The 25,619-nt window shown below is 39.3% G+C and overlaps 2 protein-coding genes across 5 annotated transcripts in view; both read left to right on the top strand.

Moving 5' to 3' along the window:
• Positions 1–2,000, top strand: part of acot7.L (acyl-CoA thioesterase 7 L homeolog) — a 109,637-nt gene extending 107,637 nt beyond the window's left edge. For all 3 annotated transcript variants that reach the window (XM_018226125.2, XM_018226124.2, XM_018226123.2), the window contains one exon: positions 474–2,000. In XM_018226125.2, the coding sequence (XP_018081614.1) occupies positions 474–578 (105 nt within the window). In that variant the 3' untranslated portion in view covers positions 579–2,000. The remainder of the gene's footprint in view (positions 1–473) is intronic.
• A 9,377-nt stretch (positions 2,001–11,377) lies between these two features.
• gpr153.L (G protein-coupled receptor 153 L homeolog) overlaps positions 11,378–25,619 on the top strand; it is a 61,512-nt gene continuing 47,270 nt past the window's right edge. For both annotated transcript variants that reach the window (XM_018226120.2, XM_018226119.2), the window contains exon 1: positions 11,378–11,850. The gene's annotated coding sequence lies outside the window, so the exon portion shown is untranslated. The remainder of the gene's footprint in view (positions 11,851–25,619) is intronic.

Below are 25,619 nucleotides of genomic sequence, written 5' to 3'. Positions count from 1 at the left end.
GGTGGCCATAGATATAGAGATCCGCTCATTTGGTGATGTCGCCAAATCAGTGGATCTCTCCCCGATATGCCCACATTGAAGTGGGCAGATCAGATTGGATCCAATACTGGCGGTTGGATCGCGGGACCGCATACATGCACAGATGCGGCTGCGATCCGATGGGATTTTTTAACCTGCCTGATCGAGATCTGGCTGACTTTCGCCCAGTTACTGATCAGGGAAGCCTGTCGGATGACCCCACACATGGGACAATAAGCTGCCGACTCAGTCTGTCGGCAGCTTTTATCGCCCGTGTATGGGGGCCATTAGGGCTCTTCTCCCATTTCCCCAAACATAAGTGAAAAGGCTCTAGGGCAATGGTCTTTGTTGGCTGCACTCTAGACTAGACCAAGGTTCAATCAGATGAGGGGGTACTGTACTAAATGCCATTCACAGAATAAAGAATTTTTAGTTTTGCGTTTGTTTTTTTGCAGATTGAAAGTGAAGACGAAAAAAAGAGATTTGAAGAAGGAAAGGGACGTTACCTACAAACAAAAACCAAACGGCAGGCACATATGCAGCCATTGACCCAACAATGACCATCCAAGTGAAGCAATCTGCAAGCTAGGAATGTGAATCGTTACACAACCCAAGCTGTTCAAATTGTCTCTTTGAAATGAAAATAGAAATAGTGTTATGTGATGTGAAATGCTATTTAAAGACCAGATGATTCTAAAGTATGTATTATTATATATATTGAGTAGTACAAATATTGAAGATATATTATTATATGAAAATATATTATTATTGATTAGAGAAAGTTGAAGTATTATTAGCATTTTAAATAATTTACCATTACTGCTATTAGCTATAAATGTTCTTATTTTGCACTTGGCTGTGGTTGGATCACTTCACAGCTGCATGTACAGGCATTCACAGGAATATGAAATGGAAGGCTCCCCAATCCCTAAAGTTTGTATTTCCAAAACCCAATACTGACAAACCAGTGTTCCACATTCTAATAGGTGTTATTACAGGAAGAGACGGAAGAGCCGCCTATTTTTCAGCTGCTGAGTGGAACTTCTTTGGGAAGTAATGGCAGTGGTAGAACTAGACAAGGAAACTTATTTCTCATAACATGGTTTTAACTTGATATAATGTTTTAAAATGATCCCATTACTACACTTGCTGCAGAAGCAGTTCTGCTCCAGCCAGGGGCATCTGAAATCATATATTGCCAATTGGTGTTAAATACATGTCCATTTAGTGGGTCTATATAAAACTTGGTGCTGGATTTAATTCCAGCTCATTGATCTCTAGTACAGATTGGTTAATTTGCACTTATATGTGTATATTAGTCAGATCACTCTTCTTTCTTTTCTGGGTCTCTTCTTTGAAAGCTTTGTCCTTGCTACCAAGCCAGATATAAACCCTGCTATGTGTATTGCTAAACATACAGTAACCTGAAAAGTATTTACCCCCATTCAACAATTTCGTAGAAGAGGAGAATTAGTCAAGGGGTGAATGTGTTTGAAAGGCACTGTATTTGTGCTTTCAGTAGAGAACAGGTATTAAACGTGTATTGTATTTCACTGGGGCGGATTTAATGATAGGTGCTTTATTGCAACCAGAGTATCAGTGGAGCTAATCATAGCAACCAATGTTTCCTCTGTACATTTGCACTTCTATGCTGCTCCACATATTTATACCAAAAAGGCCCAATATGTGGCCATCTAGCTGTTGTGAACTATGACAGACAGGTATGTGTACTTTAAAGGACCAGTAACAAAAAAAATTTTTTTTTGAAAATTCGTTACTATACAACGAAAAAAAACACCAACACAAATTACATTTTAAACTAGCAAAGGCCCAATATGTGGCCATCTAGCTGTTGTGAACTATGACAGACAGGTATGTGTAGTTTAAAGGACCAGTAACATAAAAAGTTTTTTTGAAAATTCGTTACTATACAACAACAAAAAAACACCAACACAAATTAAATTTTAAAATAGCAAAGCCTTTATTAAAATATAACTTACAGAAAGTACATTTTCTGTCCTCTTCAGAAACTGCGAAAAGGTGACCATCCATCCTGCAGCAATCAATTTCTCCTCCCTGGCTGTCTGCTCAGGGTCAGCCATACCCGGGAACAGAGTCTCTGAAGGCACAAGGGAAATCCCCAGCCGGCCCTAGCCCTCCCCTCTTCCCAAGCTCTGCCGCTGGGGAAGCTGCGCACAATGCTGCCAGTAGAGACACATGCGCTCGTGCTCTATAGGCAGCTCTGGAATGTACCGCAGCCTCCCCAGAAATTCAAACTATGTTTCTTCACGGGCGAGACTCTGTTCCCGCGTATGGCTGCCCCTTAGCAGACAGCCATGCTCCTGCACAACAGCGACCTTTCCTTGCAAAGCAGGTGACACAGCGAACCCACGGAAGCCAGGGTGCCTTCTTTCTTTATCGAGAATCTGCTGGGCCCCGAATCAAGGAGGAGAAGAAGCCGCATGCTGTCACCTGAAAAGCCAGGGAGGAGAAATCGATTGCTACAGGATGGATGGTTGCCTTTTCTGAAGAGGACAGGAAGTGGACTTTCTGTAAGTTATTTTTTAATAAAGGCTTTGCTATTTTAAAATTTAATTTGTGTTGGTGGTTTTTTTTCGTTGTATAGAAACGAATTTTCAAAAAAAACATTTTTATGTTACTGGTCCTTTAATAACAGCTGAATGACTAGTGGGTGTACTTCCTTGGTTTGAAAGAAAGTTAATTTATATGCACTAAAATCTGATAAATAAACAGTATCAGTATTTGCTCATGTTGCCTTAAAGGACCAGTAACATCAATTTTTTTTTTAATTCGTTAGTATACAACGGAAAAAAAACACAAAGACAAATGAAACTTTGAAATCACTAAATCTTTATTAAGAAATAACTTACCGAAACCCCGCTTGCGCTCCTCTTCAGAAAAGGCGACAGGGCGATGATCCATCATGCGGCGCTCAATTTCACCTCCCTGTCTATCTCCTATAAGGAAGGCAGGGAGAAAAAATAGAGTGCCGCACAATGGATTGTCTTTTCTGAAGAGGAGTGCAAGTGGAGTTTAGGTAAGTTATTTCTTAATAAAGACTTAGTGATTTATAAGTTTAATTTGTATTTGTGGGTATTTTTTTTTTTGTATACTAACAAAATTTTTTTTTAAAAAAAATGTGATGCTATTGGTCTGTTAAGGCAAGCCAACTGCTGCTACATTACAGCTCCCAGCCTTCTTTTAGTACTAGTTGTGAGCTTTTAGGGTCATTCAGCTCATTTGTACAGCCCCCAGAATCTGAAACATGTATGGGCATGGCACAGGTCTTTGTCTGCCTTCATTTTAGCCAAAATTGCCCTCCATTCATATTTATTTGCCAGCATTGGGAAGCAATTTCTGATTGGAAGCAGTATTTTGATAGCCGACACAAATAGCAGTGATCAAAACACAAAAGCTTAAGGGTTAAAGCTCAGGCCAGGTCATGTCTATAGATAAGAGTATAACGTGTTTACTAATTTGCAAATCATTTGGGGTTTGCTGATTCCATAATTCTGAGCATCTTCTTTAACGATCACGCATCTCCTTATATGAGTCATTCGTTATTTTAAATTCACTGACTAACTGAACATCATCTGCCTCCTTCAGCGTCAGAGGGCCACTAGTTAATGTCACATTGTTATTGAAAGGCAAACCACGGGGGAGTTAGTATGGGGAATTAATCTATAAATAAGCTGTGACCAAGTGATCACAAGTTGCAGGAGATGCACAGCTTACTGGCTTTGTCACAAGTAGTTCTGTATTGCGTTTAGATCTGAGCAATGTCTAATGGTAGTATGAAAGTTATATTCCAATGTCTCTATTCAGTAATAAAAAGGAACAACGGAATTCATATGGCAACTGTGCTTTATTTCAGAGAGTGCGGCAGAAAGCAACCTAAAAACAATACAACACAGATCGACTCATTTACTACCTGTGAGGCAGGGTCCAAAAAAGAGACACAAAGGAGCCAACCACAAAGGTTCTACTTGTTTTTGATCTGAGTGGCCCCCATATTGTCTCTGTGGAAGAGATTTCAGAACGTTTTGCCCTGAGACTGGTTTTTATGTCAAATTTCTGGCTTTTCTACCCAAAGGCCTATTGTATTTCACAAGGTAGTTCCATGATGCAGAAAATCAGAGCCAATATCCTTTCTCTCCACTCCTTACTTAGTGAGACAACATCTATTTTTATTGTACCAAGTATAGGTCTTATCTTGACCTTCACACAAAGTCAAATGTGACTGCCAGTGGCACCACCTGAATGTTTCTCTTCTCTTGGGTAGAAAAACATTGGGGAGTCTCCTAAATACTTGAATTAATTTGATAGCCCTGGGCATATATGCCTCAGTGAATGGACTGGACCAACCAGTCAATAATTAGTGCTGATTGGTCAACACACCCATGACTTCATATCCATGCACTTAATGACCAAGCAGGGGCACCTGTGCAATTGTTAGGGATTGAACCATATACAAAATTATCATGTGCATTACAACATTTTGCATGTTGAAGGCTTATTCTCCACCTTACAATAAATACAAGCCCTGGAGCACAAGTCATACAAAGAGTCAATAGAAACACAAGGCAGGCTGTCGGGTATAATTTGTTTGTGTCCCTTTCTGCAAATGTCACAGTATTCATAATGAAATGTAATTTGCTTGAGCAAGGGAAATAACAAAGACAGATGTACTTGTAGCACACAGATGGAAGACAGGTAATGGCCACAGATAGATGCCATTCAACTATACCTGTGATTTATCTATAGTAATAAGTCAAATCAACTGGACTCGCTGTATTTTCTTTTTTCCTTTCGCTAGACTCACTTTCTCAATTCAGAATGAGCTGTACAAAAATATTTGTGGTTATTTTTATATGTAAAAAAACACAAATATTTGTGGTTTTTGTGCAAGTCATTCTGAATTGAGAAAGCCAGTCGGATGAGTAGCGAAACATCTTCAAGGAAAAAGAAAGAAAAGTCCAGTTGATTTGACTTATTACTATAGATATACCATGACCTGGATGAATGAGAACCTTCACCAACATATACATGTGAATTAACAATAATAATTTTGCACACCTGTTTTAAGAAAGTAACTGCTAATGGTTTGAATACAAATATTAGAATATAAATATTAGAAAAATGGGACTTCAACTCCAAATGACCAATTCACCATTTATCTAGTTTAAAATATATCCTGCGCACACCATTCTTAATTATGTAAATAACCTCTCTGATGTTATGTCCAATGAATAATTTATAATTTTGTATGCCTTTGTATGGTATATTGCAGAATAACAAGATCAAAGTACATTTTTACTGTTACACAAATAACAGTGTTGGGATGGGCCAGTGGGACACTGGGAAAAAAAACTAGTGTGGCTACTGACCCACGTTTGCTCCCTGCCTGGAACTTGTGCACTCCACCTGCCTGCAAATAAAAGTAACCCCATGCGGAGTGTGTGTGCAGGGGGTGGCTGTGAGTATAAGGAACTGGGTGGGGATAGGTTGGTGGCAGGAGAAGGAATTCGTGACTAGGGTGTTGACCCTTGGGGTGGAAGCAATGTTCACTCTAAGGTGTGCACACACATTTTGAGGCCATCGCACACAACAAATTGTGGTCCGTACAAAAATTTAGCTTGAAAACAAAATTTTGCATTAATTCTGACCTGAGCTTACAGTTTTTAAAAACTGCACTCACAAATTTAAAAAAAATATTTTTTTTTTGCGCACACAACCAAGAAAGTATTCAAGGGATCATTGGGTAGCAGCCCCCCCCCCAGTCTAACCCTAACTAGTAATATCTTGATAATATATTATTTCTGATTAAGGCAATCTTTTGCAATACAGATTTTGTATTTTACAACATTTCCCATGATAACTTTGACCCACCCCCTTACAACAATTAGATGGAGACAGTTCTAAATGGTATAGAGGTGTTGTTCACCTTTGAGTTGACTTTTAGTATGATGTATAGCGTGACATTCTAAAAAAAATTTGTAATCGTTTTTTATTGGAGGTATTTTTTTAATTATTTGGCTTTTTATTCAGCTGCTCTCCAGTTTGCAATTTCAGCACTCTGTTGCTATGGTCAAAATTAGCCTAGCAACCATGCATTGATTTTAATAAGAGACTGGAATATGAACAGGAGACGGTCTGACTAGAAAGATGAGTAATAAAAAGTAGCAATAACACTACATTTGTAGTCTTAAAGAGAATTTGTTTTTAGAGGGGGCAGTGACCCCCGTTTGAAGGCTGGAAAGGGTCAGAAGAAGAAGCAAGTAATTTAAAAACTAGAAAAAATAAATAAATAATGAGGACCAATTGAAAGGCTACTTATGACCGGAACCACCCCTTTAAGACTTATGATTGAAAAAAAAAAAAAAAGCCTAATGGGAATTTTTCAAGACTGGGTCCCACCTGGAGAGCCTCTGGTACAGGCCAGTCTGACCCTAGTGACCAAATAATAATATTGCTTTCTTCCATAGAAACCTGGCCTAACCTCTTCTCACTTACAATGTACCAAATGTAATGAAATAAATCCAGACGATCGTCTGCTCCATTTCGTATTTCTCTTATAATTTGAATTGTCAGTTTAAATTAATGGCAGACAGGTGTACGATCAAAGGCATATGTTTTACCCTTTAGGGAAATCAGTGGGAAGCTTGCTTTCTTCTTGCCTGAATCTTCCGTCTTCGCCTCTGCTAGACATTCTGTATGTTTCCAGGTCACTTCTCTTGTTTCTGAAACTATTGCTTCCACATCAAAGGCCCTGCCAGAATTCATGTAAACTACAAGAAAAGTTTGGTGAAATTGTGTTTTCTGTTAATTGGGGCTTTTACATTGTGTCCAAACGTGTGGATCAGATTTCAGTGGATCGGATTTCAGTGGATCGGATTTCAGTGGATCAGATTTCAGTGGATCAGATATACAGGTCAATAAGGCATGGGTGCACCAAGGATTCAGATTTGGCCGAATCCAAGAACCTCGTCAAACTGAGTCCAAACCCTTAAAAACTTAATTCCCTAATTTGCATATTCAAATTAGGATTCGGATTTGGTTAGGGATTCGCCTGAAAGATTCAGTGTTTGGCCATATCCAGATAATAGGGATTTGGTGCATCTCTACAACATAACGTAACAATGTGCCGCCATACTCCCCTGCACAAAAAAAGCTCACCCCCTCCACCCGCTCATGCCTGCTGATAGTTGTAGCGGGTGCACAAATTTTCAGGAGCTAGAAAAAGAAAGGCTATATGGGAAGCAGACCCATTGGTTCCAGGGCTCCCCTTCCGACCATGGATCTGCTCTCTCAATAGTTATGAAAAGCAGCAAAGCTTTTATTGGTCCATGTGGTCCACTTTTAGCTAGTAATGTCCAGCAATCTATCTAGTCTTTGTTTACTAGTATGTTAAGTTAACCTTTAAATATCCTGTGCCGTGAAAATGAACTGTAAACTGTGACAGTTTGTGCAGGTTTAATTACTAATTAAACCAGCTGCTTCTCAAATGAATTCTGCCAGAGAAAGATCTTTTGTCTAGATCATAGAACATTGCAATTATCATTAAGATATGCAAACAGCTTTCAGTCTGAATTACAGTATAACACTGTTTGAGTTACAGTAAGGTAGCTATAGCTTCACCTCTAGGAACTCCCTATACCAGTACTCATGCGTGCTGTGTCTAGGGTTGCCACCTGGCCAGTATTTTTCCAGCCTGGCCGGTAAAAATGATAGAATGATGATGAAAAATATATAGGAAGGCCGGTATTTTTTTCCAGAAAAGGTGGCAACCCTAACTGTGTGTGTCCCACTCCAGTTGATGCCAAGAATATGCGGTGTCAAACTGGAGACTCTTAGGCCCACCAGAGGACCTAACCTGTAGAATGGTGGTTTGCTTGTAATCTAATTGTCTACCTTGCGAGGACCAAGCATGGAGTCGCTTTAGTTTTCCTTGTCTCATCAACTAAACTCCTGTTGAACATGGGGGTTTACTCCCACTTTTTGGCCACAAAGAACTACTTAAGATTTTGTCAAAGTCCTCAATTGATAGACAGACGGATGGATGTTGGATGCAGAGTTGTTGTAAGGAGTAGTAAGGCCCCCCTGATTCAATCAAATTCCACCCAGTTTACCCAAAAAAGGTATAGGTGAATTATTCTCTCTTTCGGAACTGGTTTACGAATATTGCTGAATTGAGAGATATACTGTAAATCTCCTGTGCATGGGCCCAAAGCCAGAGGAGCGTGCATGCAGGGCAGGATTTGTGGAAAGGCCCGGGTCTAGAGGGGCAGGATTTTAGGGGGTGTCATGCTGCCCAACCACACCCACATTGGTTCAAAAACACTAGGGATACAATCGTTTTTTAGATTTTTCGTGTGCCAATCCCAATTGCTCCAGTCCGATGATGAAAATTTGCACAAATAAAGGGAAGGGGACAGGGGCGAAGAACGGCAGTGGGCCTAGGGGCACCCACTATGTAAATCCAACCCTGTGCGCATGCACAAACAGCAGCAGAAGCAAGCGAGCCTAGCTGGAGTGTGGGCACAGATGGAGTGTCCAAGGGAGCTTGGCTTTGTGGCACCTGGCTGGCAAATCCGGGCTTGATTGGGCTTAGGGTTGCCACTTTTTCTGGAAAAAAATACAGACATTCCTATATTCTTTCCATTTTTTCTTATTAATAACATTGGCATCAAGCATCGTTTTTACCGGCCAGGCCGGTAAAATACTGGACAGATGGCAACCCTAATTGGGCTGTTCCCCAAGTCTGCCCTAGAATCGCCTGGCACCAGCCTACCAGTCTTTTTGCCCAGTGCAGGGTTCCTTTAAAATTAAAGACAAGCACTTATGAAAATCTGCCACTGAATCCACCCATTCAGTGAGAAGCTTCCAGACTGTGTTGATAAAATATAAAATGAAATTAACTGTACAAAACATTTATTTTTTACAGCTTATAATAGTGAGTGCACTGCCACTCCTGCTAGATGCTTTGTTTTAAAAGTATTTGCAGGTGAAAGATACTGAAAAGTAATTTAAAAGGTTATGAAAGCAATGGAACAGCAGGCACAAAGTTTGCTCCAGGCCCAACTGAATCCCATATTTGCTTATAAACAGCACACAAGCAAAGGATACCTTCCAATTGGCTGCTATGGACCACAAGTGGAGCAAGTGTTTTTGATATCCAGGTACATACTGTATTAGTTTCCGAACCATTATTTCACTAAATTCAGCCATTGGCAGTTTATTTCATACAGCTATACCAGCACCAAATATTCTGCTGTGCTGAAGGTAATGTTTATGTTGAAGATGGAATAATCTTTGAATGAACCACTTCCCATTGTCTCTTAATCAGAGCATAATAGGCCTCATCTACTTTTGTACTGGTGCAAGTGATGAAGATCCTAAGGGGAGCACAATTATGCAATGTAATACATACACAATAAGGACATGCACTCTGAGCACTTGCAGGCACAAGGGAGCCATATACTTGGTGTCAGCCTTAAGCAGTTTGTACCTTAAAATTATTATTATAGCCTTTATACCATTATCCCCAACTAGTGGCTCGTGAGCAACATGTTGCTCTCCAACCCCTTGGATGTTGCTCCTGGTGACCTCAAAGCAGATGCTTTTTGAATTCTTGACTTAATGGCAAGCTTTATTTGTATAAAAAGCATGTGTACTACCAAACAGAGCCTCCTGTAAGCCCACATAGGGGATATCCGTAACCAATCACAGTCTATCTCTTGCACCCCCAGGAACTTTTAGCATGTTTATGTTACTCTCCAACATTTTTTTACATTTGAATATGGCTCACAGGTAAAAAAAAGTTTGGGGACCCCTGCCTTATACCATCTTAGCAGAAGCAACAAAAAGCAGGGTACTGCATCTCCAGCAAAACCCCACAAAATCAAAAAAAAAAGTAACACAGTATTAATGAATTCAATTAGTGGGAAAAATCAGGGAATGTGGCATGTTGTTGAAGGCAAGCTTATATAAAGTATCTGCCAATATTTATGTCTAGGGAATAGCAGAGTGCACATAAGTACTGCTCTGCACAACTCCATAAAAATAAAGGCAGCTGGCACACATTAACGGCATATCAGAATTCATGCCATTACATAGATCTGGCTTCCTAATCTCGTTTACTGCTTCCTAGCACTCCTTTTTTACCAGAAACTGTTCTCTAGAGAGTCTTCACACAACAATTTAATATATTCACTTGGGCAGGAAAGACGTTTGAGGGGTTTGTAAAAATATGCACCAGACTGTTACTTTGCAGAGAAATTTAGTATATCTGAATGCCTTTTAGGTTGCTGCATTCTAATTCACACATTAACTCACATCTCTCTTCTGCCATTCCTTAATTTGTACTTCACCCCCTTCTATAACTTTTTCCACCCTTCACTTTTTCTGTCTCCCTCTTTACCATTTTGCTTTCATTCTACTACCTTTACTCCCCCTTTACCACTTCCCCTGTTTTCACAAATATTCTTCCTCTCTTCTTCTTTACTTACCTAATTTTTTGTTTTCATATTTCTCTGCTTTTTCTTTCCTTCTGGGATGTTACGGGTGTTAGTTGGGAGAAAGAGAATCATTTCCGTTTAAGAAAATTATCATTTATTTCATATTCATTTTCATTTATGGAAATTGTGCTAAAATGGCTGTAAAAAGAGAAAATTTACATGATTTACATATAGGATAGTAATTTACATTTAGGTCCCCTGAGCTCCTAGATCCCCCTGTAAACTCAGCTAGAAGGTCTCCTAGATCCCCCTGTAAGCTCAGCTTGAAGGTTTCCTAGGTCCCTCTGCGAGCTCAGCTTGAAGGTATCCTAGATCCCCCTGAAAGCTCAGCTTGAAGGTATCCTAGATCCCCCTTGAAAGCTCACCCTTGAAAGCTCAGCTTGAAGGTCTCCTATATCCCCCTAAAAGCTCAGCTTGAAGGTCTCCCATGCCCATGAATGGTCAGCTTGAAGGCCAGTTAGGGTGTGATTTGAGAGGAAACCTTATTTTAAGTTCTAGATATTGAATGGCTGATAATGACTGATATGCCGATGTTTCCCATAGCTGTAACCTTGGTATCAGCCTAAAGTTGGATCCCCAAGGGTGGTTGAGTGGAAAAAGTCTATCATCCACTGCTTAAAGGGCAAGTCAACCCCAAAATAAAAATGTATATAAGTATTGCCATCAAAAGCAGCTTGTGGATCCCCATTCTCCTTATTAGATGGGCAATATATATGCAATAACTCGGGGCTGGCCTGAAATGCTGCTGCGCTAGATTCCTGTCTATTTCGGTGCTGCCAGGCTTTGTCCCTCCATTCTTGTGCCGTGGGCTGTGGGCTTGTGACTGCTGTCAGTTCCACGCATGCGCTCTGCACACTCGCTGTACAAAAGGCGAGAGCTCCAGTCCCGCTGCTGCTGCTGATGGAATAGACAAGAATAGACGAGTGAGCGCTGGAGCGGGAGTCATGGAGCGGGAGCGCTTATTGTTCAGCCCGGGATGGGGGGCCGCTCTTCCAGGACAGCGGGGCATCAATAGGGGCCACGTCTAAGCTTCTGCCTGAGGAACTATGCTTACTTTTGGGTGCTCATGGTCACCCCGCGGAGTGGGATCGCCTGGAAGACAAAGTCGGGCTTTTCATTTGGAAAGAAAGGAGGAAACGACGCGATTGGCCGAGGGTCCCCACTGGGCTTGTTGGGGGGCTGTTAATCTGTTCCTGTCGCTTCCTGCCCGGGGGATCTGGGCGCTTCTGCTATAAACCGAGGAGGAGATCTGATGAGATCAAGGGGAAGCGATCCCCATCGTACCGACCAGCAGGTAAATGCATCGCTTCGTTTGTTTGTGATGAACTTATAGAAGCCTGGCAGGCTGGCACAGTCACTGGGGCACCCCTAATGTATCACCTCAGTAGCACTGCCAATAACCAACATGCCAGGCTTGCTTTAATCGCCTTGCTTTATACCAACTACACCATGCCTCTATATGCCAGCACAATACATTAATCCTGATTTATTAAAACAAAGACTGGGTTGGCACATTACTCCCAAACAGAAAGTGGCCAGGTTTATGATCTTTAGACCAAAGAAAAGAAAGACTCCATACTGGTAATGTTATATAGGAGTGTTCTATTGCAAACGCTAGATGCCAGGCTGGCACTCTAATAGCGCTTCATGTTGCAGAGGTCAAGCTGGCACATTACTCCTGGTTAATTCAAGACCAGATAGTCTCTGTGTCCTGCTTTATACTGTCTGCCTGGCACTGTATTCCTGTTGAGACCACTAATCTATTGCTTTTTACAAATATTGTCCAGGTAGAAGCAGAATTTCTGCTTTATTGGGTCAGAATGTGGGCAAGGGTAACGCATGAGCCCCAGTCAGATGGGCAGAGAACTCCAGTGCTACACTAACAGAGAGAAGGGTTACAAAAAGCCACCTTGTAGCTGTACCTATAAATACATGTTAATAATAAAATATACATATGCCAGGAATAAGCCAGGCTGGCAGGGTACCCTTTCTAAACCAAGATGGCACTGCTTTATGGTGGCATGAAGGGTCCTGCTTGTGCACTCTTAGACTAAATGAAGCATCTTTCAGATCTTGCAAGCTGTTCTGGGTTATATAATTGGAAGGTGGGAGGCAGAGTATTGTTGGCTGTGTCACGGAGGTACAACACATTGGCACGGAGAGACATTCATGGGGCACCAGTGTGAAAGTAGGCCAGTGCTGTTTGCTTACACTTTGTTTGTGATGCTTCAGCGAACACGTGTCACCGGATTGTTGGGACATTGACTGTTCATACTAATCATGGATCTGGATCTACTGGGGGCACCCACAACTGCGTGCTGACTGATATATAGAATATAGGGAACCCTTTATGTGTGGCCAGATGAGCTGGATAGGGAAGATTTGTGTCTAAATAAGTACGCTATGCCTTCATTCACATTCAGTGGGTCACAGGCTGCAAAGAGAACCTCAGTCTTACTTCCTATGCATAAGGGACCCATTGCTGTTATACTGCTTTTGCTTAATTAAACATGCAAACCTAAATTAATTTAAAAGAATAAGTGGTGGAAGGGGAATACAGCTCAACTCTAATGTAATGCCAGTAAATGCCTATTAAAGGTCATGGAGGGGGGTCTTTAAAACAATTCAGGGTCACAGTAATGTTTAATTAGCTCTTATAAGATGATCAGACCTCCCCTTCAGCAGGGACGCTAATAAAAATAAAGAGCTTCAGGGATTCTAATCACTGCTGCCCTGTTTATTGCGTTTCTCATTAGAGCTCTCTTCACGCCATCCTATATAAATGAACGTGTTGTAACATTAATTGACAGAGCCTGGAATGCATGCTGGTTCCTAGTGTGCTTGGGCACTTTCCCATTGCCCTCCATGCTTTGTTGCTAGGAGACTGTTATCCTTTATGGGGAGGCTCATAGGAAATTGCTATTGCTGATGTTTCTAATGCAGCACACTTGCCCTTTAAATTCAGGATTCCTGCTTCGATGTACATGGCAGTCCTAAGTTTAAAATTATGCAGCCCTGCATTATGGATGTTTCATAGAAGCAACCCTATTTAAAAGGGAAATCCTTCATATTTCTAAGTAAAATTAATTTGCTTTTACATTCACTTTGTTTTTAATTGTTTTTATAATTGTTAGTAGTTGAACAGATCCACCTAAGGCTTATTTATCTGCATATTTTATCAATTCCAATAAGTGGGAGCTGCCATACTCATTAGAGCAAGCAGATGCATATTATCCATAGACTGTAGTGAAACAGTGGCCTCCGGTGGTAAAATGTGTTACAATTCTTGAATAAAGGATGCTGCACCTTTAACATTTTGCTCGGAACAGCTGGATACAATTTGTATTGTTGTCTGAATTAATAACTGAGGTTAATTGGCTCATAATTAAACTGAGCATCGTTGGTTTAATCGCAATAGATTGTAAGCTCCACTGAGGCATCTCTGTAAGCGCTGCAAAAATATATTAGTGCAGTATAAATATTATAAAGGATAATAACTGTATAATGTTCTGTCAAAGGAATACCATTACAATTTTATGATTTATTAACAGAGTAGTCACCCATGTTCATGAGCTTTTATTGAAATGTGCTGTGAGTCATGCACCTTGGGTTTTCCATAAGATGTTATTTAACATGTAGCCTTTATTATTAAACAAACCCTTTCTTCCAACTCACAGGCAGCCACATATTTATTACAGCAGCCAGTTATTCCAGGGTTCTGGCTGTACATTGGGGTGCTTTGTGCCACTGAGCATAAGGTATAAATGAACTGTGCTAATGAAGGAGTGCGTACCAATTTATCAATGTATTCGTAAATAATCAATTATTTTTATTTGATTTTAATTATCAGTTAATTCACTAATAATAAATGTATATGTATCATCCCTCTCCTGGTCACAATCACAAATGGGTTGTGGATCAAACTGATATCTCTTCTTATTCACTAGATAACGTTGTGGTGGTATTTCACATAACGGCAGGAGGTGTTATAGAAATGAAAAGAAGTAAAACCCCTCTCTATTCAATTGACCACCAATTAAAGAAAATTCAAGTATTAGTGCAGAGTGTCAGAGTTTATTAACAGTTTCGTTAACGGGTACTATCCCAGTGTTGCTTCAATTATTGGGCAGCCATTGCTGGGTTACCCAATAAAGTGCTATGTGCTAGGTGCTAATAATTCATTAGCAATTAAAAATCATGTAACAGGATTAATTAATATTGTGCTATAAGGTGCTAGTGCTTCAAATGAAATTAAGAAGTTAATTTAAATAACCAGGATTAAATTGACCCAGGTGAGATTAAAGTTAATTCATTATTATATATCACACATTAAAATCCATTCATTATAGAAGATTGTAAATAACTGATTAACTGTTAAAAAGTAAACTTTACTAAATTCATTAAAATTGCTGCAAATCAATTAAGGAGGTGATAATATTTGATATAAAGTTTTGGCTTGGTGAGGTCTGCGCTATTGAATCTTACAAAACCAATTACATAGAGGTCGAAAGCTCATCTCTTCCCACTCCGTAACCCGTGGGCCAGTCCAAAGCTACTGGATTCAGAAGCATACTTCTTATATCAGTAAGGTCATACCAGTTCAATCAAGGGGGGAACTTATGCTATTAGTATTTCAATGCACCCCTGCATAAGGCATATTTCATAATGTATGCATAATATAGGGTTAAACCTCAGTACAGGTATGGGATCTCTTATCTGGAAACCATTATCCAGAAAGCTCAGAATTATGGAAAGACCATTTCCCATAGACTCATTTTATCCAAACCAAATTCTTAAAAATGTTCTTTTTAATAATAAAACAGTAGCTTGTACTTGATCCAAACTAAGATATAATTAGTCCTTACTGAAGGCAAAACCAGCCTATTGGGTTTATTTAATGTTTACATGATTTTCAAGTAGACTTAAAGGGGAACTATCACGAAAATAGGAATTTAATATAAGTTTCATCATACTGAAATAAGAAACTTTCTAAATACAATCAATTAAATATTCTGTACTGTTTCTGAAATAATCAAGTTTATCTTCCCCATTCCTCTCTCAGCATCTGTTTCTCTTCATTCTTGTCTTCATGCAGCAGTTGGGTGTCAGATATTCATTGACAATTAGATCCAATATATCTTATAGGGGGGCTCCTTTTGCCTAGATTAGAAGATGTATTAAAGCTTGTTTTGTTAAAATCACCCGAAACCCTGTCTCTCTACATGCAGGATGTGTGCCTTGGCATCTTTCTAAGCAAAATATTTGAATTTATAGGAAGTACAAGGGACAATACTAACTGTCAGTGCCTAGGGCGGCAACCCTTTCTGTCTATCCCCCAAATATAATAAAAGGCACTAAGTTTGCCGAGGAGCAGTAACCCATAGTAACCATTAAGTTTGCTTTTAAACAGGTGACCAGTACATTCTACCTGTTGATTGATTGCTATGGGTTACTGCTCCTGGGCAAATTTTGTGCCTTTTATTACATAACCCTCATGTTTAATACAAAAAAAACAGCCTTTCTCGGATACTTCTACTACTCTTCTGAAATCAATGCATGCACAGTACAGAGCCATATGTGCTTGTGCCAATGGCCAAGGGAAGAACTGGGGTGCAGTGTATAGGGTAGTGCCGTACCTCAAAAACATCCTTGTTAACTAGATATGGACACATCACACGTGCAACCCTCACCTTTTGTACATCCAGCCCAGTGGTTCTGGGAAATACATAAGCTGCAGCAGTTGGTCCCATTACTGGCAGCAGTTCTCTCTCCAGCTCTTAATTATGTTCTGAAATTACTTTCTTAATTATGGCTGGCTGCCTGTGATGTCAACAGCTGTCAGTCGCTACCAGACTGCATGTCAGGCCAAATGTGGGGAAACAAACCTTTACATTATTAAATGCTCATTTGCATTGTGCAGGTTTCCTAAAAACACACTGACAATAGTTTGTGTTTGCTGAATATACTGTATATACCGCTACCTATACTAACCAACTGCAGAACTTTAAGTGGTTGTTCACTTTTAAATTTAATTTTAGTATGATGTAGAGAGTGATATTCTGAAACAATTTGCAATTGGTTTTTGTTTTTTATTATTTGTGTTGTTTGAGTTATTTAGCTTTTTATTCAGCAGCTCTCCAGTTTGCAATTTCATCTGGTTACTAGGCTCCAAATAATCCTAGCAACCATGCATTGCTTTAAAGGAGAGACTGGAATAAGAGTAGGAGAGGCTTGAATAGAAAGATGAGTAATACAAAGTAGCAGTGCCAATATATCTGTAGCCTTTCAGAGCATTTGCTGTTTAAACAGGCTCAGTGACCCCGATTTGAAAGCTGGAGAGAGTCTCAGAAGAAGGTAATTAATTCAAAAACTATGAATAATGAAGACCAATTGAAAAGTTACTTAGAATTGGCCAGTCTGAAATAAACTAAAAGTAAACTTGAAGGTGAACCACCCAACAGGCTTGGATATTATTTTTATTCAAGTAATCATCCAAGCCACTCTAAGGGTAGAACGGCACGAGTGCTTTTACCTGTGATAGCACCCGTTCCAACGCACTGAGATGAACCGCAGGCGTCACGTCGGATGCGTCAAATCTAAAGCAAGTAATAGGAATGTCGGACGTTGTCGCTGCGTGCATCCGACGTGACACGACTTCTGCATGTTGCAGTGACAACATTCGACATTCCTATTACTTGCCTTAGATTTGGTGCATCCAATGTGACGCCTGCGATTCCTGTGATGAATTTTAAAATAAAAATAATAGACAAAATATATTTTTTAGTATTTATTTGCTTATGTTGAACACAGGTGTGTGTATTGCCCTTCTAACAAATTGTTCCCAAATGTAATGAAAGCTAAGCCTGATATGATTCAATAATAAAAACTCCCATCTAATGCCGGCTGGGTCAGAAGCACACATACAGAGCGGATCATAACAATATTCTTATTCAAGTAAATCGATATTGAAGGACAATACAATTACCTGCCATTAATTTCAGAGGCCAAATTGGTATTTTACTCTGTAGGGATTTTTAGGTAAAGGATTTCATGTGACTGGGTTATTCTATGTAAAGAGACAATTATAAGCAGCCCTTCTTCCCTGGCGTTCAGGGAATTTTTAATTTGTCTGTCTTTTGTTTGTTTAGTCTATCAGCCTTTGCATGGGAATCAACAATATGGGCTGTTTATATTTTGGAATTGCTAAGGCACAGGGCTGAACACAAATGGGTATAAGAACCTCAGCAACTGGCTGATTTTAATGGGACACTTTGCAATAAATTCTCTATTGAAGAGGTTGTTCACCTTTAATTTAAGTTTTTATTATGAAGTAGAAAGTGATATTCTGAGACAATATGCAATTGATTAGCATTTGTGTTTTTTTTTAGTTATTTAGCTTTTTATTCAGCTGCTCTCCAGGTTGCAATTTCCGCAATCTGGTTGCTAGGGTCCAAATGACCATATCAACCATGCATTGATTGGAATAAGATACTAGAATATGAATAGCAGAGGCCTGAATAAAAAGATGAGTAATAAGAAGTATCAATAACAATACATTTGTAGCCTTTGTTTTTTTACATGGAGTCAGTGAAAGCTGGAAAGTAAATAAAAAAGAATTCAGTTACTATATAAAAGAATAAAATAAGGCCAATTGAAACATTGGTTAGAAGTAGCCATTCTATAACGTACTAAAAGCTAACTTAAAAGTGAACCACCCCTTTAAAAAAAACACAGAAAGCTAATTTGTCACCTTAGAAGATTTTAGTCCCTAAAGAAAGGAGTGTTTCATAAACCAGAGACAGGGGGTCATTTAGCAAAAAAAATGTAAAAAAAAACGTTGCAGAAAAATTTAAACACTGCCACTGAAAGTCACCTAAAAATAGCATTCTGGTGTTGTCTACCATATTTATGTACTGTTTCTCGCCCAGCATTACCTGGAGCCATAACTTGCATCTAATACATTTGCACTTATGTACAAGTCTAGTAAATATGTCCATCACTGTATAGAGGACATCCAATGGAAGTGAGTGCATCCAATGGAAGTGAGTGCATCCAATGGGAGAGAGGGTGTCCAGTGGGATAGGATCGGCCGAACAGAAACAAAATCAGGGCACATCTTCTAGAAATATTGGTGTTAGGAAGGAAAACACTGTAAGTACATTATATAAGGTATACATTGTTTATGTGATATAAAGTAATCAGGTAGAACACAAGCCTTACAGGCAATGACATGAATGCTTTGCACGCTGACCATGAACAGGGAACGATTTCTAGGGCAAGCGATGGGTATGCAAATTGGCTCCTGAAATGCACAAGCGCCCATCTCCTTTTCTACGTAAATATTCTTGCACTTCGACCATGAACGGAGACGCATTCCTCATTCTACATCAGTGACAGAATGAGGGCAGCCGTGAGATGTGTGTCTGATGTACACAATAAATGGGATTATTCCCAGGAGCTGCATGAATGATAAAGTCACTTAAGTGAAAATAAAATTAAATGTATTAACCTTTTATGCTTATGAAGCAGTACTTTTATCTTCTTTCTTAGTACAGGTATGGGACCTGTTATCTTGAATGCTTGCTTGGGACCTGGGGTTTTCCGTAGGAGTCTTTCTGTAATTTTGGACCTCCATACCTCTTCTGAAAATCATTTAAACAATAAATAAACCCAACAAGATTATTTTGGCCCCCATAAGGATTAATTATATCTTGGGGTCATGGTCGAAGGAGACATTTGTCACCCGCAATAAATTTGCACTACTGTGGGCAACAAGTCTGCCGAAAATGCTTTTCCACCAGCAATAGTAACATAGTAACATAGTGAGTAACATAGTAACGTCGTAAATTAGGTTGAAAAAAGACACGTCCATCAAGTTCAACCTTTTAAGTTTTCTTTTTAACCTGCCTTGGAAGGCAAAAGAAACCCCATCTGAAGCCTCTCCAATTTGCCTCAGAGGGGGATAATAATAATAATTGAAATTGCAGTGATAAAACCTTAGGGTCACAAAGTCGCCCGAAGTTTCCTCGTGATTCAGCTTCAAGCGACTTTGGAAAAACAAAGCAGCACATAGACGATTCCAATTACTGCCGGTGGAGAAGCAATTTTGAGGGATTTGTTGCCGCAGGATAGCAAATTTATCACTGATGACAAATCAGCTATTACCCTTAGTTGGGATTAAGATACTGTTTTATTTTATTTTGCTGATTTTTTTTTTAAAGGTCCTTTTTTACCCCATAAATTCCTAGTACAACTTACAGCATAGCTGGTAGTATTAGTTTGTTGTAGTTGTAGTATTATTTATCTTTTAGGTCTCCATATTCAAGCAGTAAAGCCTGTCACCTGACAGTACTGTGTGTTTCTCATTTAGAATGAATTGGGGAGACTTCAAGCCTACAAAACTCTAAAATGCTCTAAATATGCCTCTCAGCCATCACCCTGGAAGGTGCTCCTCTTATGTGTTCAGCTTAGAAATATGTAGTCCCTGTTTTATGGCGCATTTTCTTTGAGAAAGTTGCTGTAAGATTGCTAGTATGTAACAGATAGGAAAAAGTCACCTATTTTTACATCTGGTGTATAACAAACATTATATCAACAGGCTGTTAGTAGTGCCCTGTATCCACCCTATTTTTCTTTTGGGTCTGCGTTTTGTTTGACTTATGCATTCTTTTCTATGGGGAAAAATAAACATAACATAAACTCTGCAGTATGTATGTATATATATATATATATATATATATATATATATATATATATATTTCTTTTCAGTTTGCTATACATAAACTGTTCTGTACAACAATACAGTGCAAAAAATCCAGGCCAATATGCTTCTACAATGTTGTGCTGTGATTTGTGGCATTTAGCATTTTTTTCATTTGGCCCTAGCATGCAGCAAGTAAAAAATGGGATAACTTTTGTATTTTATCATAGGTCGCATTCTGAAGACAGAGACATATGAATCCTTGTGTAAGTTTAAGCTCTCTATTAGGACAATGTCCCTTTAGTGTATTTCTGTCATGCAATGACTTGTATTGTGAATGGATGTTCTCTGACTGTAGATTTATACAGATAAACAAAGGGGAACTTCTGAGTTGATCTGAATAACTAGCCCGGCTTCTGTCAGTAGTGAGTTCTATGTCTATTGTAATACATATCGGGAAGCTGTCTCAGTGAAAGGAGTTAATTACAGCCTATCGGTAAATTATTTTGCAAATAGTCTGGGTCTCTGTTATGAAAAAGCAATAAATAATTGGTAGTACCGGATTATGTTTCCATGACACTATCAAATCGGATACATCGTTCAATATAGGGTGTAATTATATTTGTTAAATAAAATCCAAGTCCAAATATGTAGTCTGGAGTGAAACAAACAGTGTATCCAAAGGTAGGATATTATAGGGATTTATTAACATAGGTGCTAAAGTACACATGTGCAGTTACCACTGGCAACCAAGCAGCACTCATGTTTTTGATATGATTAGCATTAGCTAGAAAATAAAAGCATAGATCTCATTGGTAGCTGTGGGCAACTGTCTAAGTGCAGTTAATTACCTGTATCACTAAATTAGCGTCTGTAGCCAAATAAATAAATAAGGAAAGCTGTTTAAAGGAATAGCCAATCTCCTCAAGGAAATCTATTCGATATACAGGTATAGGATCTGTTATCTGGAAACCTGTTATCCAGAAAGCTCCTAATTACAAAAAGGCCATCTCCCATAGACTCAATTTTATCCAAATTTTTTCTCTGTAATAAAACAGTACCTTGTACCAAACTAAGCTATAATTAATACTTATTGGAAGCAAAACCTGCCTGTTCGGTTTATTTAACGTGTACATGATTTTCTAGTAGACAAAGTATGAAGATCCAAATTACGGAAAGATCAGTTATTCGTAAAACCCAAGGTCCCAAGAATTCTGCATAACAGGTCCCATACCTGTACCATAAAAAAGTCCTTTCCGTACTCATTAATGAATACAGAAAAAAAGCCAGATCTTCTTGATTAAATCAAGGGCATGTAATTAAAAGGCCACTTGTCTGTGAATATTTTAGATTTCTAAATATTATAATGCAAGTCTCTGCTCAGACTGTATCAGACTTATTGATTATACACCTGAATGACTTGTAATGAAAAGTGCACCTTAATTCATATGCTTTGGTTATTCCCAAGGATTTGGTCCACCTTCTCCCAAAGCAGAAGGCTTATACCTTAGGAAGCCAGACTGGATTTTTAGGAGGTGGTACTGTACATACCTGTAGTTCCACATTCCTTGTTTCCCCTTTTCACAACACTTTTATAAGTTACCTTGCTTTTAGGGATGCACAAATCCACTATTTTGGATTGGGCCGAACCCCCGAATCCTTTGTGAAAGATTCGGCCGAATACCGAACCGAATCCTAATTTGCATATGCAAATTAGGGGTGGGAATAGGAAAACATTTTTTACTTCCTGGTTTTGTGACAAAAAGTCATGTGATTTCCCTCCCTGCCCCTAATTTGCATATGCAAATTAGGATTCGGTTCGGCCGGGCAGAAGGATTCCTGGATTTGGTGCATCCCTACTTGCTTTAAAGGAGAACTAAAGTCTAACTAAATGAGTAGATATAAATGTTTACATTATGTTTTGGGCTTCTGTACCAGCCCAAGGCAACCACAACCCAAAGCATTAAAGATCTGTGCCTCCAAAGATGCCCCAGTAGCTCCCCATCTTCTTTTCTGCTGATTCACTGCACCGCTGTCACTTACCGAGCTTAGGGACCCACTCACAATATACAATACGCATGGAATATAAATGAATAATACAGATAATTACTATATGGCAACACAAAAACCAGTGCAATTAGCATCAGAATTTATATTAGGATATTAGGGCCAAAGAGAGAAAGAGATATAGTAAATGAAAGTAAATAGAGTAACTACAACAGTTTACCAAATAGCAATGACATTAAATCCAATTGTCATTGCTTTGTACCGACTCCTGCGTTATTGTTTGTACCAAAGGCTAATCTAGGACGAAAGGATAGAAGTTATTTGAGCTTTTTATTCAGCAGCTCACCGGTTTGCAATTTTGGTAATCTGGTTGCTAGGGTCCAAATAACCCTTAGGCCTTTCATTTCCACTATAGGTACAATACTATCTACTATAGAGGAATCCACGACCTTCTCTGAACATATCATTGCATATAAAAAGATATGAAACAGTCAAATCTATAGGGGGTATGGTATAATACTGTAAGCATTCTCACATGTGTTGTGCCTGAGTTGCAGTGATTCGCTTTATAAGGATTCTTGCTCCATTTTTGTGTTAAATGTTTTTACTTGCATTAGGGCTTCTGGTGCCAAATTTGACATGTTTGTATATGTGTTAAACTGTTTCCAGATGCAGTTTATAAACAGACCTTTTAAACGCATATATAATTACATGCTTAAATGAAACAAAACTAATTGAATGCATATTCTGACTGCTCTGAAGACCTCCATCGACAAGGACAACTTGGACTGATGTAGGGGGACTGGTGAATTTTATGGATGGATAAGGAAAACCTAGAGTTCGGATAAGAAAAAGGGAGATATTAATGGGGCATATTGCTTGGGAAGGTTGTGGGCAGTGGTAAAATATTATGTCACGAATTCTAAAGGATAAAGACCTCTTTTTGTTTGCTTTTATGCTTATAATTCTTTGGACAGAAAATGGGTCACAACTCGACTTCCACACAGTTCCCATTGAAGTTAGTGGGGGGTCATGGGAAGCTGTAACTGGCATCATGGGTGGACGTATCATTTAATAAGTTAAAAGCAGGTCCTATAAAGAAAATTACTTCCACACTATTCCCTACAGATCTGTCACACACTGGTACTCTGTGGTCACTAGGATTTAAAGGGGTGGTTCACCTTTAAGTTAACTCTTAGTATGTTTTAGAATGGCTAATTCTAAGCAACTTTTCAACTGGCCTTTGTTTTTTATTTTTTTTATCGTTTTTGAATAATTTGCCTTTTTCTTCTGACACTTTCCAGCTTTCAAACGGGGGTCACTGACCCCCAGCTAAAAAGCAAATGCTCTGTAAGGCTACAAATTTGTTATTGCTACTTTTTATTACTTTTTATTTAGGCCTCTCTTATTCATATTCCAGTCTCTCAAACTGCGAAGGTGCTGAATCAACTGCAAATTGTCTCAGAATATCACTCTCTGCATCAGAGGTGGGCCTGGCTGCTTGGGCGCCCAAGGCAGTCCAGCCAATTGGGTCGCCCCCATCGCTGCCCCAAGCGCGCGCAAGCAGGCCATCAGCGCGTGCATCATCAGCACATGCGAGTTACCAGTGCTTAAACGTGCATGCGAGGCATCAGCGCTGGTCTACGCGGGCCCGCATCATCGCTCGCATGCGCGGCATCAGCGCTCGCGTCGGTGGCAATAGCTTTCACATATGCAGAAGGGCCATACTCAGGCGCAATTCTAGTGTCAGATTTGGGAGTAGGCAGAAGAGGTAGCTGCCCAGCGCCCCCAGCTGCCTCCTCTGCCTACCCCTAGTTCCGGCCATGCTCTGCATCATACTAAAAGTAAATTTATAGATTAATTACCCCTTTAAACAGGAGATTCCCCTAGAACAGGTGTAAGTGCAAGGATCAGAGGGAGGACTAGGGTTTAGAATGTGCTAAATGCCAAGGTCAGGTTAGGAGAAAGCAACAGAGTCAGCAGTTTTGATTCAGAGATCTGAGGGACACAACTGAGTAACAAGCAAAGGTCAAAAACAGTAAACAAAGAAATAAATGTGATATCCGCAATGCAGCCATAGTAGCAGAACAGCAGAGGTCTGTAATCAGAATGTGAGTAAACTGCAGCAACTGAAATGGTTTTGGTGCCGAAATCTCTCACCGTGTCGTTTCGTATCATTGCCCCAAGGCTTGACAGACAGAAAATGCAAAATGAAAAAACAAAAACAAAAATAAAACATAATAACAAATGTGGAATCAAAATACTCAGCATACAGTGGCTCTACAGTGCTCTGTAGTTATTCTGATTTCACATATATCTTTTTATTAAGTGATTTGGGGACCATATAATTTGTTGCAGCAGAAAATACCATTTTTTTCCCTCCTGAAGGTGAATTCTAGGTGAACCGCCTAATCTTAAAGACCTCTTGCTTTCTGTACTTGTGTGTGTGACTAAGAATATCCATGGGGAATTGTTTTTATTGACCTTGAGTGTATTCATGTACATTTCCCTATTCCTGGATCTTTTCCTCCTGTGAGAACAAATAGAGTTCTGGCAGCTTATCTTTTAAATTCGAATTTTAAACCGGAATTTCTGTCTTTAGCGCTACCTTTTTAGGAAGTTAATTCAAATTTTCCCCATTCTACATATTCACTCGTCATACTGCTATTGTATTTAGTATGAGACAGGAACGCAGGTCTTGGGATTTGGGGAGAACTGGGCTTATTATTTTTTCCATGTTTCCACGATTAGACATAACTGGGCCATGAATATTAAAGGTCGTTCCTTATATGGTAGGAATGGCGTAAGTTTGAAAGGAGGAGGTGTATTTCTTTATGTTTAGCATATTTTAAAGTCATGTATAAAGGATGAGTGTTACATATGAGCTCCTAGTGAAGCTGATTTGCCTGTAACTGCAAGGGGTTAATTATATGCCTGAGCCAGTCACCCCCAAACACTCGACAAACATCACTATTCACACACAGCCACCCCTGAAGTGTTGTCTCTAGCTCACCCAAAACACTCTTATCAATAATAAAAGGTGTAAACATTGGAAATTGTAGTTGTATTTAATCAGTGGCTCTATGCTCTGTCATCTTTCTGCTCTATTAATTACATTTGCATCTAGCCTAAAGCAACACTATGGGGGTTATTTACTAAACTCCAAATTCGTCTTTTTTTTAGTATAGAATCGGAATTTAAAAAAGACACAAACTTTTCGGAATTTATTTTACCCCAAGGATGGAAAAAGTCTGAATCCGAAAATCCGGCATCTCAGACCTGCAGAGGTTGCATATAAATTAATGGGATTAGTGCCAAAGATTTTTTCACCTGTGCTGGGTTTCGTGGAATAATAA

This window comes from Xenopus laevis, chromosome 7L (genome assembly GCF_017654675.1).
Source record: "Xenopus laevis strain J_2021 chromosome 7L, Xenopus_laevis_v10.1, whole genome shotgun sequence".
Classification (NCBI taxonomy): Eukaryota; Metazoa; Chordata; class Amphibia; order Anura; family Pipidae; genus Xenopus; species Xenopus laevis.
Note: the sequence above shows the minus strand (reverse complement) of the source record. Positions and strands in the feature narration are given on the sequence as shown.